We start from the raw sequence: 17,048 nt of genomic DNA, 5'->3' as shown, positions 1-17,048 counted from the left end.
TTATTCAACCTAACGATGGAGCACGGCATGTTAACACCGAATTAAGCCTTAGTTAATTACCTTATGGCTCAACCACTCGCAGCAAAAATGACCACTAATAAAAGACCACTAGACGCCATCTACGAATGTACCGCTAAAGGGTATTAAATGAAGATGACGACAAATAGAAATGAGGAACAAATTGACGGACACTCACCGCTGCAGCTTCTTGGGTTCCTTTCTGTAGCACCTCGAGGCGATTGGACTGCTGCTTGGCGGCCGCCTCAAGCCTGGCATTGTCAATCTCCAGCCTGTGAGCGTGAGGTCATAATCACATTAGCTAACGCTAACTAGCACTGACGCCCTAACTCTTCACCTCACCTTAACCACGTCTGGCACAGGTGCCATTTTAGAAGGGATTTCACTGGGTGCTCAGGTGACTGCCAAAAGGGTTTTCACTCATCCTGCTAATTTTAGACCTGTGGTCACTGCACGAAGTAATTTGTTGACAGTTGACCCACAATGTCATTCAAAGACTAAACTGGCAGAACCAGTTATGACAGACTGAATATGCAAAAAACTACGTACATGTGGGTGAGGGAAAAAAATTGTTTACCATGATTTTAGTTCCTATTCATCTTGATTACACTGAACATCATATAAAGTACTTGGTTAATGTAAAGAGGTACAGGAGTGTGGAGCAACGTGGTAGCTTCACCTCTGCATGGCCTCCTCCAGCTGCTTGATGGTCTTCTCCGAGGCAGCTGAGGCGGACAGCACCTCCTGGAGTTTCTGTGATGAGGCGATCACCTCGCGCTCCTTCTCGTCCAGGCTGCACTTCAGGCTGTTGATGCGCCGTTCAGCCTGCACAAACTGGTCTTCACTTTCCTGAAGCTGAAATGAGGAAAACACCCAACACAATTTTGTCACATGAATGATGCAAGAGTTGTCCTAATACTAGTGTTAATGGTGCAAGAGTTGTCCTAGTGCTAGTGGTAATAATGCAAAAGTTGTCATACTACTAGTGGTAATGACAGCAGGAGCAACAGCAGTAGTAGCTGCAACAGTAGAGATAGCAATGAAGAATTTTACCTTGGTCTTCAGTCGGTCCATGTCTTTCAAGGTGCGCGCCTTCTCCTCTTCTAGGTCGCTGCGATAACGTGTGTTGACCTCAAGTGATGCCTCACACATTGACAGCTTTTTCAATGAGTCAGCCAACTCCTGTTGCAACTGCCTTAGAGCGGTCTGAAAAGGAATCATGACTACGATTCAGCTTGGACCATCATGAGCCTCAAAGCTTTCCAGCGTCAGAGTATACACAAGATCACAAAAAGGGTTTACAATACAGCGGTCAAACACTAAAAGAGCCACTATTGTGGCTATCTTTACCTCTCTGTCGGCCTTCTCCTGGTCCAGTTTGTGGTTCTGGTCTCGAAGGTCAGCGTTCTTCTCAGCCAGCTCTTTGCTCCTCTCTTCAATCAACTGCACCCTCTCCTCACAGTCCGAGCGCAGCTTGTCCAGAATGTCGCTAAAGCGCTCCTGTGCGTCTGTCACTGCCCGCTCCTTGACCATGCCCTTGCTCTGCACCTCCTCCAGCTGCTGGCGGAGCAACGCGCCCTCGCTCTGTGCCTGGGCCAGCCTCTCCTGCGTGGCCTCTTGGCGGGCGCCGGCCCGCGTGGCCTGCTCCCTCTCGGCCTGCAGCGCCGCCTCTGCCTCGCGTAGACGCACCAGTGCTTGCTCGCGCTCCCGCGCCGCTGTGTCCAGCAGCAGGCCCTTTTCGGTGAGCGCCAGCGTGGCGCGGTGGCACTCGGTCTCCAGGCTGTTGGCGCGCGCCTCCGCCTGGCCCAGCTTCTGGGAGAGCTCGTGCACCGTGTCGCGGTGGGCGCCCGTCTCGCCGGCGCGCTTCTCCAGCGCCCGCTGGCGCTCCTCGCGCTCCCGCTGCAGCGCCCGCTCGGCCTCGGCCCGCGCCGCCTGGCACCGCTCCACCTCCTGGAGCGCGCCGGACAAACGCACGCGCACCGACTCCGCCTCCGTCTCCAGCTGCTGCCGCGACGTCCGCTCCTGCTCCAGGCGGCCGGCGGTCACCTGGCACTCGGCCTTGAGGGCGCTCAGCTGCCCGTTGTACTGGAAGACGGCCTGGGCCAGCGCCTCCTCGCTGAGCTTCAGGTCGCGGCGCGTGTCCTCCAGGCGCTCGCGCAGCGCCTCACCCTCCTCCGACAGACGGCCCTCCTCCTGCCGGCTGCTGGCCTGCTCGCGCTCCAGCTCCGCCCGCAGGGTCAGCAGCTCCTCCTGCAGCGCGCCCACCTGCGTCATCATCTCCCGCTCACGATCACTGGCCTCCGTCAGCTGGGACAACACCTGAGGAGCACACAGGTCAGCAAAAGTAACCTCACCCAAACACAAACATACACAAACCACCAAAACAAACAAATGCATGATTACACATCTCCGCTTTGGAATTACAGACCCATCCAACATTTTTGTCACATTGCACACCATACAGTTGGTGCCTACTGCCATTTACACACACAACCTGACCTTCATCAGCTTTAGAGTAAAGATGGGATCCAACTTTTCAGGCCTCTGATAGGTTTAACGACAGCACTGGAGCGAGATGTGCTGACTTACCTCTTTGCTTTGGACGACGTTCTTGCGGTTCTCCTCCTCGATCTCCTGCTGCTTGCGGCGGTGGCTGTTGAGCATCTCCTCCTGGAGAGCGCGAGTGCTCCGCTCCTGAGCCAGCTGCCTCTGGGCCTCGTTACGGTCATCCTCCAGCTGGGGACAAGAAACCCACATCCAGATAATTCCCACTCCAGAAGCCCCACATCCAGATCATTCCCACTCCAGAAGCCCCATATCCAGATCATTCCCACTCCAGAAGCCCAGCCTAAACCATTCCAAACCCATGGTCAAATTGCACCATGTCAAAACCCAGTTCCAACAGCACGCAGAAAACGAGACTGACTCCCTTGGACCGAGAAGGGAGGCAAAATATGAGAGAAACACAAAGAGAGCTGACAGAATGAAGAGAGAGAGAGGTGCAGGGGTGGCGTACCTGTTTCATGCTGTTGATAAGAGTGCGTTTCTCCAGCTCCAGGTTGCGGATGGTGAGCTCCACTTTCTGCTTCTGCTCCTCCTCCAGCCTCTGCTGCTCCTCCTTGCGACGCAGCTGCTCGCGCGTCTTGTCATACAACATGGAGGCGTTGTGGTGCTTCTCCTGCTCCTGCTTCAGCAAAAATCTGCCAGAGCGCCAGAGGGAAATAGAAAGTAGAACATGAAGGGCTACGGAGAGATGGGGGAGCCTGTGGAGGATTCAACTCCGGTGTTCCAAAATAAACGTTTAGAATATGAACTATCAAAAACTACAGAGTGTAGTTGGAGGCACTGGCTGACCTGAGGTTGTTGAGCTCGGTCTCCAGCTCCATTTTGAGGTGCACCAGGTTGGACTGACTGTCCCGGGTCTCCTCCAGCAAGAGGCGGAGTTCAGTGCGCTCCTGCTCCAGCTGACTCATCTTCTCGGCCAGCCGGCTGTGGCGACTGCGCTCCCGGTGGATGGTGTGCTCGTACTCCTGGAACATGTTCTGCAGCTTCACCATGCTCACAGAGTCTGGAGCCGAGAGAGGGAGAAAAGGGGTAGAGAGGGAGAAAGAAAGAAAGAGATGGGGTGAGTGAGTGGTGATGGTGAGTTGGGGGAGTACACAGTAAATGTAAGTTGTATAATAATAATAATAATAATAATAATAATAATAATACTACATTTTATTTATAATGCACTTTACATCCACTCAATGACCTCAAAGTGCTACAATGCACATAAAACAACATAAAACTAGCATAAAAGGAAAACATGCAAGTGATCTACATTACAGGCCAAAAGTTTGGACACACACCTTCTCATTCAATGCGTTTCCTTTATTTTCATGACTATTTACATTGTAGATTCATCAAAACTATTAATGAACACATGTGGAATTATGTATAACAAAAAAGTGTGAAATAACTAAAAACATGTCTTATATTCTAGTTTCTTCAAAGTTGCTATTTTCTTTTTTTATTTAATACCATATTCAGCAAGCCATAACTTGACAAATATTCATCTGTGGGCCAAATAACTTGGCATTCATTCATAGTTTTGATGCCTTCAGTGAGAATCTACAATATAAAAATAGTCATGAAAATAAAGAAAATGCATTGAAATGAGAAGGTGTGTCCAAACGTTTGGCCTGTACTGTATATTTTACCTATAGAAGTGGAATCGAGTTGTTTGATGAGCATAGACGCATGGCGGTACCCAGACGAGGGGGAGTCCAACTCCTCAGTGCCTGTGTCTGAGGACTGAGTGAGGTCATCCAAGTCATCTGCCATGTCCACTTCACCGGCACTCTACCAGGGTGAACGGAAAAGAAAGCGCAATTACAAGACTGTAAACAGCACAAATTACATCCTTCCAAGTGAAAATTATAAATCTGAACACGATTTACCTTGATGTTCTGTGCTGGAAGTGGTGACCTACAAAGCCAAAAGGGAAGAACAAAATAAACTGGAGTCACTATGGGTACACAATCCTCCACAAGGAGTCGTCCACTAGGGAGGGCTATATGAACACGACGGTATAATGCAGTATATCTTTTAGAGAGCTCATCACATATTTGTGACTGCACTCCTCAAAGGGTTAAAAACCCATGAACTGAAAAAAGGTTAGTCATGCAATATATTTAAAGAGTTAATTAGTAACCAGGTACTCCTGATTAAGCCCATCGAGCGATAGATGTGCACGGTCAGTTAAGACAGAGCGTAAAAGAGTAGCATACTGCATATATACCTTCCTTCATCTTCCGACACCTCACTTAAAGTACTATCATCAAACACAGACAGGCGGTCTCCATTTAAGTGTGCTGTGTGCTGCAGAGCCCTGGCCTGCTCCATTGCATGCCCCTCCGGGCTCCCCTGACTACCTAGAGCCTTGAGCTCCTGCTCCTCCTCTGCACCGCCACCAGGCTGCTCCTCCTGTGCTGGGGACCTGCCAGTGCTGGGAGAGCACACACCTCACCGTGAATGGGACAAAAGCACACGTGCGACAGCACACACACACACACACACACACACACACACACACACACACACACACACACACACCTCACCATGAATGGGCCAAAAGCACACGTGTGACAACAAATGGGCCCGAGCAAAAGAGGTGCGTTCAAATTTGGCAAACAGTGGCGAACAACCGTGGTAAAGATGTTTTTTTTAACAGTTAAATTTGAACGATTTGGTGTTCCATTGTAACGGCGATTGCATTGTTAGCTTTGACAAACTCATGTCCAGTTCCACTGTATGTTCGTGGAGAACTACCTCCTCAGACTGTTTGTCGAAAACTCAAGGCTAACAGAAAACAGTGTTTGCATACGTTCGCCTATGTTTGCAAATTTGAACAAACCTCTCTTCTAAGTTGTCAACAAGTAACGGGCAGGGAGGGGGTGGGGGTGTAGAACAAAGCCAAGATAAAGTTTCTGATGGGTATACCTACATATAGGTTTTAACAGCCAATAACATCAATAAGTTAAATATCGCCACGACAATTGCCCCACCAATCAAAGTAGCTGGTCTATGTAATTTTACAAACTCAATAAAATGGTCAGACTTGGAAACCTACTAAGGCAATTCCATACCTCCTTGGACTTTTTGTTGTTGAAGTCTGAAGTTTTTGCGCAACACTGTCCCTTATTTTAAACTCGTGCTCCCTTGGATTTCCTGCTGCTCCTTCTTGCTGAGGTTTTGGGTTTCCAGGGTTGGTTTTAAATTTCATCCCCTTTTCCAGGTCATGTTCATGTTGTGCATTTGATCCCTTCACAGGATCTTTCAGGATAGAAGTATTATTCTCCTCCACCATAGCTTTAAACTCTTCAGAAGTCTGAACAGGTGGGGGAAAGACAAAGCAACAAATGTTTACATAATGCAAGGTATTTCCACATTTTATGTACATCAACATTAGTTTGACCAGCCTTTAAAATGTACCAAGATTGTATCAATTGTTTTGCAGAACAAATTCCAAACATTTTATTACTTCATTAGAATATTAAGAGTTTGGTAAACTCTTTGTGTGATTATTTTCTCAACTGGTTCTAATAATAATAATAATAATAATAATAATAATAATTCAAAAAGAAGTTCCACACCAAGGATTACATCAAGCTTCTTTTTAAGGATAACAGACCACCTTGGGTCTCTTTTTTAAGAATTAAAAAGAAACTGGTAATCCATTCCAGATCTCAAACACTTCAACCCACATCAACAAGGGATCCGAGGTTGAGGCAGCATGCAATGAACCAACTCACAAACAAACACACACGCACACACAAAGAGAGACCTGCTACTTTACAAAGGAGACAAGTGGAGGTGATGCTGAAATGCAATCCATGAGACATACTAGAGGCAAGGTGTGAAAGACCGCACTGAAGTCATTACGGAAATCTGACACCAGGGTAATACTACGGCGTTAATGTGTAATGACTTGACAGGCTTGAGCAAAGATGGATGAGATGAGATAAGGTAAAGCTCGTGCCAGATAACAGCACACAGCACGCAGATGTGACACTGGGAAGGACAACAGACTGGTAGGATGAGAAGAAGTAGATGATGACTTAATGTTGGTCCTGATGATGAAGATGAGAGTTTTGGTTGTTAATGTGAACAGACTGAATGGGAGAGTTTTTTTTTTTTTTAGGTGAACACACAGATGAGCGTCTGTGGCCTGAGCTTGCACCCTTCTCTTTGATGTCTAAAAAAAGCTATGCAGTGAGAGTCGGAGAGGAGAAGAAAATGACCATGGAAACGGGCATCACCACCATCACCTTTTTGCGAAGCTGTGCCCTCTCCTTCTGCATATCCTGGAAGACAACCCTCAGCCTCCCTACCTTGTGTTTGAACCTCTGCAGGTCCAATTGCAGCTCTTCTTCTGAAAGGCGGGAAGGAGTCGAGGGGCGGAGTGAACTGGTAGAGTGCACAATTTGGGGAACCTCTTGGCGGGGCCCACTATTCTTCCTGTCAGTCTCTAAGGTTTGTCTGCTTCGGTATTCCACAGAGTTTTGTGTGGATGACCTGTGGATGACCTGACTAGGAGTTGCTCTGCTTGAGGCACGATTTGCTTTACTCTCACTTTTGGCCAAAATAAAGTCATCGTTGTGCGGCTGTGATCTAGGCTTCACCGTCCTATCCCCATCACTTTGGTTTGTGTGATGCACCTCTGATTCAGCCTCAAGGGTATATCTTGGAGGATCTGGGGACAGCAGACTGATCTCTCGGTCTTCTACTGGGGCTTTGGTAAGAGCTTCCTCCCCTACATCCTTGCAGACCTCCTTCTCAGGAGGTTGTAAAGGGCGAGGGGACTCCTCGGACTGTGAGTCCTCTTGCCCAGAGGACTCCCTCTGTTCAGGAATGGGGTGGAGCATGATGCTTCTCGCTCTGGCTATGGGCCTTGTGATCACTACTTCATCATCATCATCATCATCCTCATCACTGGAGTCCTCTGCAGCAGGACTGACTCTGACTTCAACCTCCTCAGTCTCTTCGGCATTCACAGCTGAAGTTGCTACCTCTTTCATAATCTCATCTTCCTCCTCACTTGGCTCCTCTTCTACAGTTCTGACCACCACTGCGGGCTTATTTTCTGACTCATCCTCAAGTTCACCGGGCTCATCTGCTGACGGGACCTCTATGGGTGCTCGGACTTCATTCTCAGGTTCATGTTCTGCCACAGCCACATGTTTCAGATCCTTCTTCACAATCCCCTCTCGTTCCTTCTTGTTCCCTTCTCCTTCTAGAGTCTGACCAGGGGCATCTTCCTTACATTCCTCCTCCCCCTCCACAATGGACACTTCTGATTTGGGTGTACTAGGTGCCATGTCTTTTTCTTGTTGTTTGTCTTTCGCAGCACATCCCTCAGGACTCCCAGATTCGTTTGGAGTCAGTTCGCCAAACATCTCTTTTAACTCAGCAGCCACATTTTTGTACTGTGATTTTGTTTCTCGTTTTTCAAACTCCACCCAAATCTTTTCATAGTTTTTTTCCCAGAATGCATCTTGCAGATCTTCCTCCTCCCCACCAGTTTGGGAGACCATTGGAGGAAGCTGGCACTGGCTTAGATTTAGACCAAAATCTGATGCATATAATGCATCTGTATCCTTTGTTGGCATGAGTAGACAAAGAAACACAGTTAACACTAAAGGAACAAATAAAATGGTCTAACTGATGCTACAATATGTTAATGTATTGAAATGGTCATGAAGGCAAGGCATCATGGATTCTTACGTGGCATGCTATCCACAGACAAATAACTACACTTACAGAGGAGGGGTGAGGTGGGGTTGGGGGAGGGGGGTAGTTTATCAACCTTTTGTTCTTCAACCAATTAAACCCATAATTGTAAGAAGGCTAACTAATTCAGTTACTTTCACAATTCAACGCAGTGCATTAGGATGTTCATAATTTTCACTGCTTAAGAGTCAAGCAAAACCAATTTCTTAACATTACAGATATTCTAGAAACAATATACAAATACAATAGCCTACACAATATTTTGCTAATTTGTTCACTGTAATAGAGGAGTAAGTAAAGCTAAAAATAGTTGCCGATTCTTAAGTTTAAGAAGCTTCAATCAGAGAATGTTTATGTATTTCCTTTAAAGAATGACACAAACCGATCAATTGATTATCAAAATAGTTGGCGATTAATTGAAGTCAACAACTGATCGATTAATCAATTAATTGTTGAAGCCCTATTCTACAACGCATGGAATTTGATTGTGTAGGCTACACAATTCAAAGAAATAAAAGGGAGACCACCAAATTTACAGTCTAATGAAGGACCATTTTTGCATTGCGTTGCTCATGGAGTCTCTGCCAGAGATACCATACCGGAAAGACCAGAAGATATCCACCTATGCTCCTGATAATGCACACTCGAAATGGTAACGCAAATAGCAGAATAACATTGTCGATTGATCATATTATTTAAAATTATTTGTATGCACTCCTCTAATTGTGACAGTCATGAGGTCCAAACCAAACTATTGTGCACATACCACACAAGGCCTCCACACAATGCCGCCGAGGTGCGCCAAGTCGCCAACACTTTCTGTCACTTTCTGGAATCTAATGTAATCAAATGCTAAAAGTCGGAGTGTGGCTATGTGTGGAGGTCTTTTTCTCTAACATAACTAATTCACACATAAACAGACTTCTCACAGATGCAGACTTAACATGTACTCAGCTCACATGCCACACAGTTTCCAAGTGTGAAAAACTTTCCAATTTTAAACTAAAAATTTACTTTGCAAATATGTAGGATACATGAACATACCTGTTCAGGATTTTCTTCAATCCTAACATCACTGGTCCCTTCTTCCACTGGTGAAGGCTCACGAAATGCTAGAAAAAGTAGTCATTAAATAAAGGCAGAGTTCAAGAGTCATTCAACTTCAAATGAGGAATACAACTTATTCAGTGGTTACTGGACCAGATCTGGTCAAAGAAGCTATCAAAATCATTTTTCTGTTATAAAACAGATAACATTAAGCATACTGGATTAAATTACACTCCATTAAGTTAACAGCTATATCTCTAATAGAAATACATCTCTAAACATTTTCTACTTGCACAATTCTTATTTAAATCTAAAATTAAAATGCTCTTCTTTATCCTGTCTCAAGGTTAAATAATGGTCGTCAGACTCAGAATGGCTAATGAATAGTTAAAAAAGCAAAACTTTTCCTCGACCTCAACGGAAAATGTAAAGAGATCAAGGAAAGATATAAAGAATGTATGAGGACTTAGTACAGCAGTGGTCTTTTCCTAAGTGAATCCAACTGCACTCTCAGTTAGATACATTTCAATTTAGGTCATCATTTCAGCGCCTTAAAAATATGCTCCAAGAGCCGCTCTGTATAAATTACCTGGTGTCAATACTGCATCTGTGTTTACGGTTTTTGGCAGTGGCTTTGCCGTCTTTGTTGGACTGGTAGCAGCAGAGCTTTCAGAATCCCAGTCAGACCCTAGTAAAAAATTTACATGGGAATATCATTTCTCCAACTTGCTATGGACTTTATTTGTCTGCCTGAAGTTAAATGTTTAATTTATTTCATCGGGGAATATAAAAAGTACAGTTTGTGATGCAGTACCACAACCTCTTATAAAAGGGCAAATATTTATTTTAAGAGAGGAAAACAAAAAATGATCACAGGGCCCTGGCAACTCAACACATCAGGTTCCATCCTCACCCTCTTCACTTTCAGGCCTGGGGGAAGCTGGCTTCAGGGTGTGAATCTGTGGTTTGGGCCGAAGGGGAGAGAGGGTACTACGAAGACGTGGACTGGGCAGTGGTGAGGTTGCAGATGGAGAGGCTCTCCTTTTCTCAGGGGTTAGGCTTCTGTGCACTTCTCCTGGACCAGGAGGGCCCGGATCCTGCTCCTGCAGAACAGATAGTACTGGGATGGAGGAAGTATCCCGCTCCGGTTCCTCATCCAACCGGTAAGATGGGCTGGCCTTACTAGCAGTGCTGGCAGAGTCCCAGTCGGAACCATCTGTAATACACAGGTAATGGTGAGAATGTGACAACACTTGATCACTTGTAACTTGTAATAAGTTTCTCAAGCTGCTATGACAACTCTGCATGATAGTATCTTTGGGTACATCACTATATATAAAGTCTGCTTCTAATCAGCTACTAAGCACAACGACAGTAAAAAGCCACAGAAGCATTAAGACGGCTCTGCTGACCTGTAGTACATTTGCGCTTTTCTTTAAGACAAAGGGAGGAAAAGAAATCAGGACACTTGTGACATGTGACATGACACATTTCAACACAAACTACTATAAAGTTCACTGAATTGTTATTTATAATCTGATGATACCTATAGAACCTACAACTTACCCTCTAGATCATCCACATCTCCAAGTCCAAGTTCTTCCATAAGGTCTGGAAAAAATAAGACACAATTTGCTACCTTTGTAAATACAGGAGTAAGGAACCGACCAAATGAAAGAGAGCCCTGCAACCCAACAGAGACATACCCGTTTTTGTGTCTGATTGTCCTTTAGCGTCCATTAGCTTACTTAGCACAGAGACAGTCTCTCTCCTCATCACAGCAGGTTGCTGAGGACAAACTGGCACTGTATCCTCAGTACCTTCACATTTGTCTTCCTCGTTGACATTTTCATGCCCTCCCCTCGACTCTGAAAAATAGAATCACATTTAACACCATGTGTGGAAATGCTTAAGACTACACTGACTCAGGAATGAAAGAACACTTGCATGAGGCAGACAGGCAGCAGATGCAGGCTGGCATGCCGGTGGAGGGAGGTCAAACTCTTCTTTGCAAAGAAAAACAGCTTTGCAGTAAATACACAGAGCTTATGCTTAATGCGCTGAGTGAGGGATGCACAAGTATGACACAGAAGCACAAATATGCACAAGATCACAAGATCCACACTTTTTCGAGTGTACCCAATGGCAAGTATTCTTTTAGCCCCATTACCCCGTTACTTCTGACCCGTGAAGGTAGTGAGGAATGAACTTCTTCTTTTAACTGTCTATGTCAATTCATTCACATCAAAAATGCTACCTTTCAAGAGTAGAGAAGGTAACACTCAAATGGATTTCAAAATGAGCAGCCGAGGGACAAGAACAGTGCAGAACAAGTTAGAAGTCCTTCACATGTATTCATGCAACAAACAATGTATATGTATGGGGTTATGGTGGCTTATGGTTAGTTTTTCTGCATGGTTGATGTTTTTGCTCATGGTTAGTTTCATGCAGTCACTTGAAGAAAATGGCCAGAGCTGAAATGCTCCTACCCTTTTCCCTCCTCCTTGCAGGCCTGCCTATACCTCCCCATGTGTTTAGATAACTATTCCTTGATTCTCTAATGAAAGAGGGAATGTATAACAGGTCTACAAAAGGATAAGTTGAGTAAGTTAAATAAGAAGCATAGAGGTTAAAATGTAAATTTTTGAACTTTTGACACAATAAAGAACTCCTTTATTAAAATATATCTTGTCTTTTTTAATTTAATATACACATTTAAATACATGTGGCATGAGAAGATTGCCCACTTTATGGTATTAATCCTACGCTTGCTTGAAGCATGGAATGAGAGCAGAAATGATTTGTATTATAGGACTCAAGAAGCTGATTTCAGAATAATATTGTGGGTAGGCCAAAATTACCTTCACTATTCCCTGAAATATTGGACATGGTGCTGTGTGCCTTGGCAGGAGCGGTGGGACCGCGGCCATGTTGTTTCCTTGGACTCTCGGAGGCAGACTGAGAACAGAAGGTAGTGAGAGGTTGGGGCATACTACTAGAATTATTTCATGACGAATAATTTGATGAAAGGAGATAAATACCTCAGAGTCCCAGGGAGAATCATCATCTCCATCTCCTTTTTCCAAACCCAACTCAGACAGAAAATCTAATATCAAACAAAACCGTGACGTTAGCAGACAAAACCTCTTATTTCCAGGAACATTCCATTTCTATCTATGAAATACATTAATTTATAATTAATAACACTAAGTTACTAAACATTCTTTGCAGTTTGCACATGATGAAATACTTTCAAAGAAAGATGTTACTTTATCCTTATCAAAGGGATTGTAATATTTTGACACAGATTTTACACAATATTGGCCACTATTTCTGACAGGCATTATAAAAACACAGAATGAGATACCTCTCTGTTGGGGTTTTGGAGAGGCTTTATTCTTCATCACTGAAGTGTCGGTACCATGTCGAGTTTCAGTCTCTTCCTCAGGGTTTGACTTATCTCCATCTTCTTCTTCCTCCTCCTCATCTTCCTCCTCTTCTTCTCCATCATCATCATCATCATCATCATCCTCATCCACGGACACATTTTCCTATTTGGAGACAATTACATTGTTATAAATGAATGCATACAAAATATGACCGCCGCCCAGTCCAGCACATTTTTTCCACAAAAAGAAATCACGCTGAAAGGCCTATATGATTCTAACTGTCTCACTAAATTGCATTATCCACACTCAATTCTCACTGGTATCTGCTAGACAACAAGTATCAAAACATGATTAGTTCATAGATTTCACATGTAAAATTGATTTTATACAACCCCACCTCCATCTTGCCTGTTCATAATTCTGAGAAATTCTTGATTGTTTGTGTTATGTTTATGTTATGTGTGTGTGTGTGTGTGTGCGTGCTTGTGTGTGTGCCTGCGTATGTGCCTGTGCATGCAAGCGTACATATGTCTACTGTGTGAGTATGTGTCATACGTATGATTACTGTGAATGTATGTGTGTGTGTGTGTGTGTGTGTGTGTGTGTGTGTGTGTGTGTGTGTGTGTGTGTGTGTGTGTGTGTGTGTGTGTCTGTTTGTGCACATGTGTGCACATGAAATGGGTTAACATGACCCCTGGAGGCAAACATACGGAAAAAAATGGTCATCCTAGGCCCTACAGTTTTCAAGATATTCACAGAGAACTGTGTCTGCCCTACCCTCCTTTCGGGGGGTCCAGTCCAGCAGGGGGGCTACAGATCAAAACGAAAAATGACGGTTCCATGCTATCCATGTGGGGGTACATGCCCACCAAGTTTCGTGTACCCCGGTCTTTCAGTGGTCCGGGAATCCTTGTTGGTGTACGTCACTAAATGTACACATAAATTATTTTATTGTGTGGCCCCCCATGAACGGAATTCCACAAAACTTGGCGTGCATACAGAGGGTGTCATAATGATCCTACACTTCCAATTTCGTGCAGTTTTGACTATGTTAGGTCACAGATACCTTCAATTACAACACCTCATTTTTACTTTTTTGTGTTTAACTAGGTGGCGCTATACATGAAATGAGTGGTTATGGAATGGGTAGACATGGCCCCTTGAGATCAACATACAAAAAAAAAATGGTCCTCCTAAACCCCACGGTTTTCGAGATATTCACAGAAAACTGTGTCTGCCCTACCCTCCTTTCGGGGGGTCCAGTCCAGCAGGGGGGCTACAGATCAAAACGAAAAACGATGGTTCCATGCTATCCATGTGGGGTTACATGCCCACCAAGTTTCGTGTACCCCGGTCTTTCAGTGTCCCGGGAATCATTGACGGAAATTTGGGCATGCGAAAAATTAAAAAAAATAAAAAATCTGACTAAACCTATATGACCGCCGCTTCGCTGCGCGGCGGTCATAATAATAAGAGGTCAAACGTTACACTTTGTAGCAGTAATAATTAGACCAGATAACACGTTGTGGATTTTTGTTTAGGGCAGGCCAGACATGTCATTGTACGCACATGCACACAGGTTGGTTAAGTACGCATTTTGTTATTTGACCAAACAATTGCCAGTTATTTGTAACAAATACAATTGTGTATGAGTAAGATGAAAGAGTTGGAAGAGCTGGAAAGAGAGTATTAATACAAGAAATAATAATGAATAATGACTTAATAATGCTCTTTGCTTGTCTTGTAATACCTGCACTGATCCTGCCTCAGAGATATTAATATCGGCAACAGGTTTCATTCTTTTCTCTTCCCATTCCAACTTTGCTTCTTCCTCCTCCCCTGCCACATCATGCAAAACTTGGGGCCTGGTGTCCTCAAATGGGACTGTTACTTCGACATCATCAATGACTTGGGGCCTGGTGTCCTCAAATGGGAGTGTTACTTCGACATCATCAATGACTGTCCGAGGAATCCGTTCTTGTTCACTTAGCCCATCAACAACAGATGCAGGAGAATTCTGTGCTTTAGTTGTTGAGAGTTCAGATTTACTGATATCTGGGTTTTGCCTAGCTCTACGTGAAGAAGCTTGGGTGTATTCCTTGTCCAAAGGCTGTAATGTATTCACGTTGGCTCCTGCTCCTTCAAACACTGCAACGATTTTCTTCACATTCTTCACAATTTTCTTCAGACTTGAACGGTCTGGCCTAGGTGTTTTATCATCAGAATTTGAGTTTAAGCTTTCATTATCCGACTCATCCTTAGGACCAAACAAATTTGGATTTGTTGGAGTAATGTCCATGACATCACCCACATCTTCTGCCAGTGCATCCACTGTATCGTCAAAATCATTTTCTTCTTCACAAACCTTCATTTTTCCGCTTGTGAAGTCATACTCCATCTGTTGCACCTCGCTGTCAGAGTCCTCACTCTGCCCTTCACCATGGTCATGCAAGGCCTGATTTTTCATTTCTTGAACATCCTCAACATCTTCAGAAATCATTGACACAGGCATGCCGTCAACTTCATCATGCTCCTCTGTTTTCCCATCTGGCTCATCTAGAACCGGAGACACAGCGCCTTTAGGAATGGCCTCTAGGCCCTGCTTAAGCTGACCTTGTTCATCACGTTGAGGAGAGGCTGAGAGTGTTCTATCTCCCTGTTCTGCACCACTTTCATCTCCCCAACTGTCCTCCTGAGACCCACTCTGTTCGTCGAGTTTTTTGAGCAATGTAGCAAGAAAGTTTACTTTTGTGCCACCCCCAGACATTTCACCGTCACCTTCTTCATCACTTTTCCAGTCTTCTCTTGGAGAGACAACTGAAGATCTTGGTTTATCTAGGCTTAACAATGTTTTTGGTTCTGCTAAAGAACCCGCACCAACTGATATATCCTTTGGTTTCAAATCATCACACTCCAAATCCTTTTTGTTATCATTTTCTGCATCCCCCTCAGAGTTTTTGGCATCTTTTGAGCTCTGTCTAACCATTATGCATGGCTCTTCGCCTGCCTGAGGTTCTACATCAAGGAGATCAGAGTCAGTGTGGGGATTTACCAGATTTATTTCATTCTTCCCAATTCTCAAAAGTTCATCATCTTCTTCATCATCTTCCCAGTCATCTTGCTCTTCGTCATCACTTCTCTTTTTCTGAGGTGTGCCACACATGCTCTGTGTTGGTGTGATATCTGCAGGGGAGCCCCGATTTGATCCTTGGTTGTCTGAAAACACTTCATCACATTCGTCCTCAAAAGAAAGCCTTGATTCTACCCTAATGGCTGAGACAACAAAATCCTCATCTAAATCGATATTTCCTGCAATCCCACAATTCTGACTGTCAGTCAACATATCATCATTCTGTGCAATCGCAGCAGGTGAAATTCTTTCAGAAGCTTTCTCTGTAGTTATTTTTTTTGTTTCTTGGACATCTTCATGACCTTTCTCAATTTGTAAAGAGGGGATAGCTTCAGCAGGTTCTGGGGAAGATTGTTTTGGCACAGCTACAGTTTCTATACCACTCATTGCAACATTTGCCTCTTCCTTTCCCTCAACGCCCTCCTCTTCCTCTTCTTCTGCTTCTTCACAGTCATCTTCCTCCTCATCGTCTTCTTCTTCTTCCTCCTCTTCTTCCTCTTCGTCTTCATAATCTTCGTCGCCATCCTCCTCCTCATCATCATCATATTCTTCTTCATCATCCTCGTCCTCATCTTCCTCTTCCTCTAGGCCTTCCTCCATGGAACCACCAGATTTCTTGCTGCCAGAAGGCTGCTCTGAGCCACCAGCCCCACTGGCTGTCCCATCAGGATGAGATTGAATATGATGTGGGAAAAGGAGAATAGAAAAGCAGAGTGTGAGTGTAAAGGAAGGAAACCAGAGGCAGAGGGAGGGAACTACAGGAACATTACCTTTTGGGATTGGTTGACAGGGAAAGAGGTCATCTGGGGAGGTTTGGAAAAGGGAGAGGGTGCTACTGGGTGCTTGGGAGTGCTGTTCAGCAGGGGGGCCCTGAGGAGAGGTGGGTTTCTTTCCGCTCCATCTAGGCTCCCATGCTCAGACTCATCCCCACTCCACAATTTGTCAGGATCTGCCAACACTACGGGGTAGGGACAAAACATTAAAGCCACAGGCACAGTCTACAGGACACCTACATCCACAGGCACAGTCTACAGGACACTTACATCCACAGGCACAGTCTACAGGACACCTACATCCACACAACACTGATAGTTACCTTCAGTGTGGTCTTTCTTCGAGGCACTCAGGAGTTTCTTAAGGTTAACCTTTTCAGGTTTCTGCAAATAGAAACAAGAGTTAATCCACTGTAA

At 44.7% G+C, this 17,048-nt stretch overlaps 1 protein-coding gene across 1 annotated transcript in view; it reads right to left on the bottom strand.

Moving 5' to 3' along the window:
• Positions 1-17,048, bottom strand: part of si:ch211-272n13.3 (ankyrin repeat domain-containing protein 26) — a 40,486-nt gene that overhangs the window by 10,025 nt on the left and 13,413 nt on the right. The window contains exons 11-33 of the mRNA XM_042110209.1: positions 16,955-17,015; positions 16,629-16,816; positions 12,707-12,890; positions 12,381-12,445; positions 12,201-12,297; positions 11,829-11,924; positions 11,046-11,207; positions 10,906-10,950; positions 10,253-10,555; positions 9,929-10,027; positions 9,337-9,404; positions 6,894-8,159; positions 5,649-5,890; positions 4,802-5,008; positions 4,461-4,488; positions 4,221-4,362; positions 3,373-3,586; positions 3,035-3,218; positions 2,608-2,754; positions 1,369-2,337; positions 1,072-1,224; positions 698-873; positions 197-290 (exon numbers count right to left, since the gene is read on the bottom strand). Of these exons, the coding sequence (XP_041966143.1) occupies positions 197-290; positions 698-873; positions 1,072-1,224; positions 1,369-2,337; positions 2,608-2,754; positions 3,035-3,218; positions 3,373-3,586; positions 4,221-4,362; positions 4,461-4,488; positions 4,802-5,008; positions 5,649-5,890; positions 6,894-8,159; positions 9,337-9,404; positions 9,929-10,027; positions 10,253-10,555; positions 10,906-10,950; positions 11,046-11,207; positions 11,829-11,924; positions 12,201-12,297; positions 12,381-12,445; positions 12,707-12,890; positions 16,629-16,816; positions 16,955-17,015 (5,190 nt within the window). The remainder of the gene's footprint in view (positions 1-196; positions 291-697; positions 874-1,071; positions 1,225-1,368; positions 2,338-2,607; positions 2,755-3,034; positions 3,219-3,372; positions 3,587-4,220; positions 4,363-4,460; positions 4,489-4,801; positions 5,009-5,648; positions 5,891-6,893; positions 8,160-9,336; positions 9,405-9,928; positions 10,028-10,252; positions 10,556-10,905; positions 10,951-11,045; positions 11,208-11,828; positions 11,925-12,200; positions 12,298-12,380; positions 12,446-12,706; positions 12,891-16,628; positions 16,817-16,954; positions 17,016-17,048) is intronic.

The sequence above is a fragment of the Alosa sapidissima genome, chromosome 11 (assembly GCF_018492685.1).
Source record: "Alosa sapidissima isolate fAloSap1 chromosome 11, fAloSap1.pri, whole genome shotgun sequence".
In the NCBI taxonomy this organism is placed as follows: Eukaryota; Metazoa; Chordata; class Actinopteri; order Clupeiformes; family Clupeidae; genus Alosa; species Alosa sapidissima.
The sequence above is the reverse complement of the archived record's forward strand: the minus strand, read 5'-3'. Positions and strand labels throughout refer to the sequence as shown.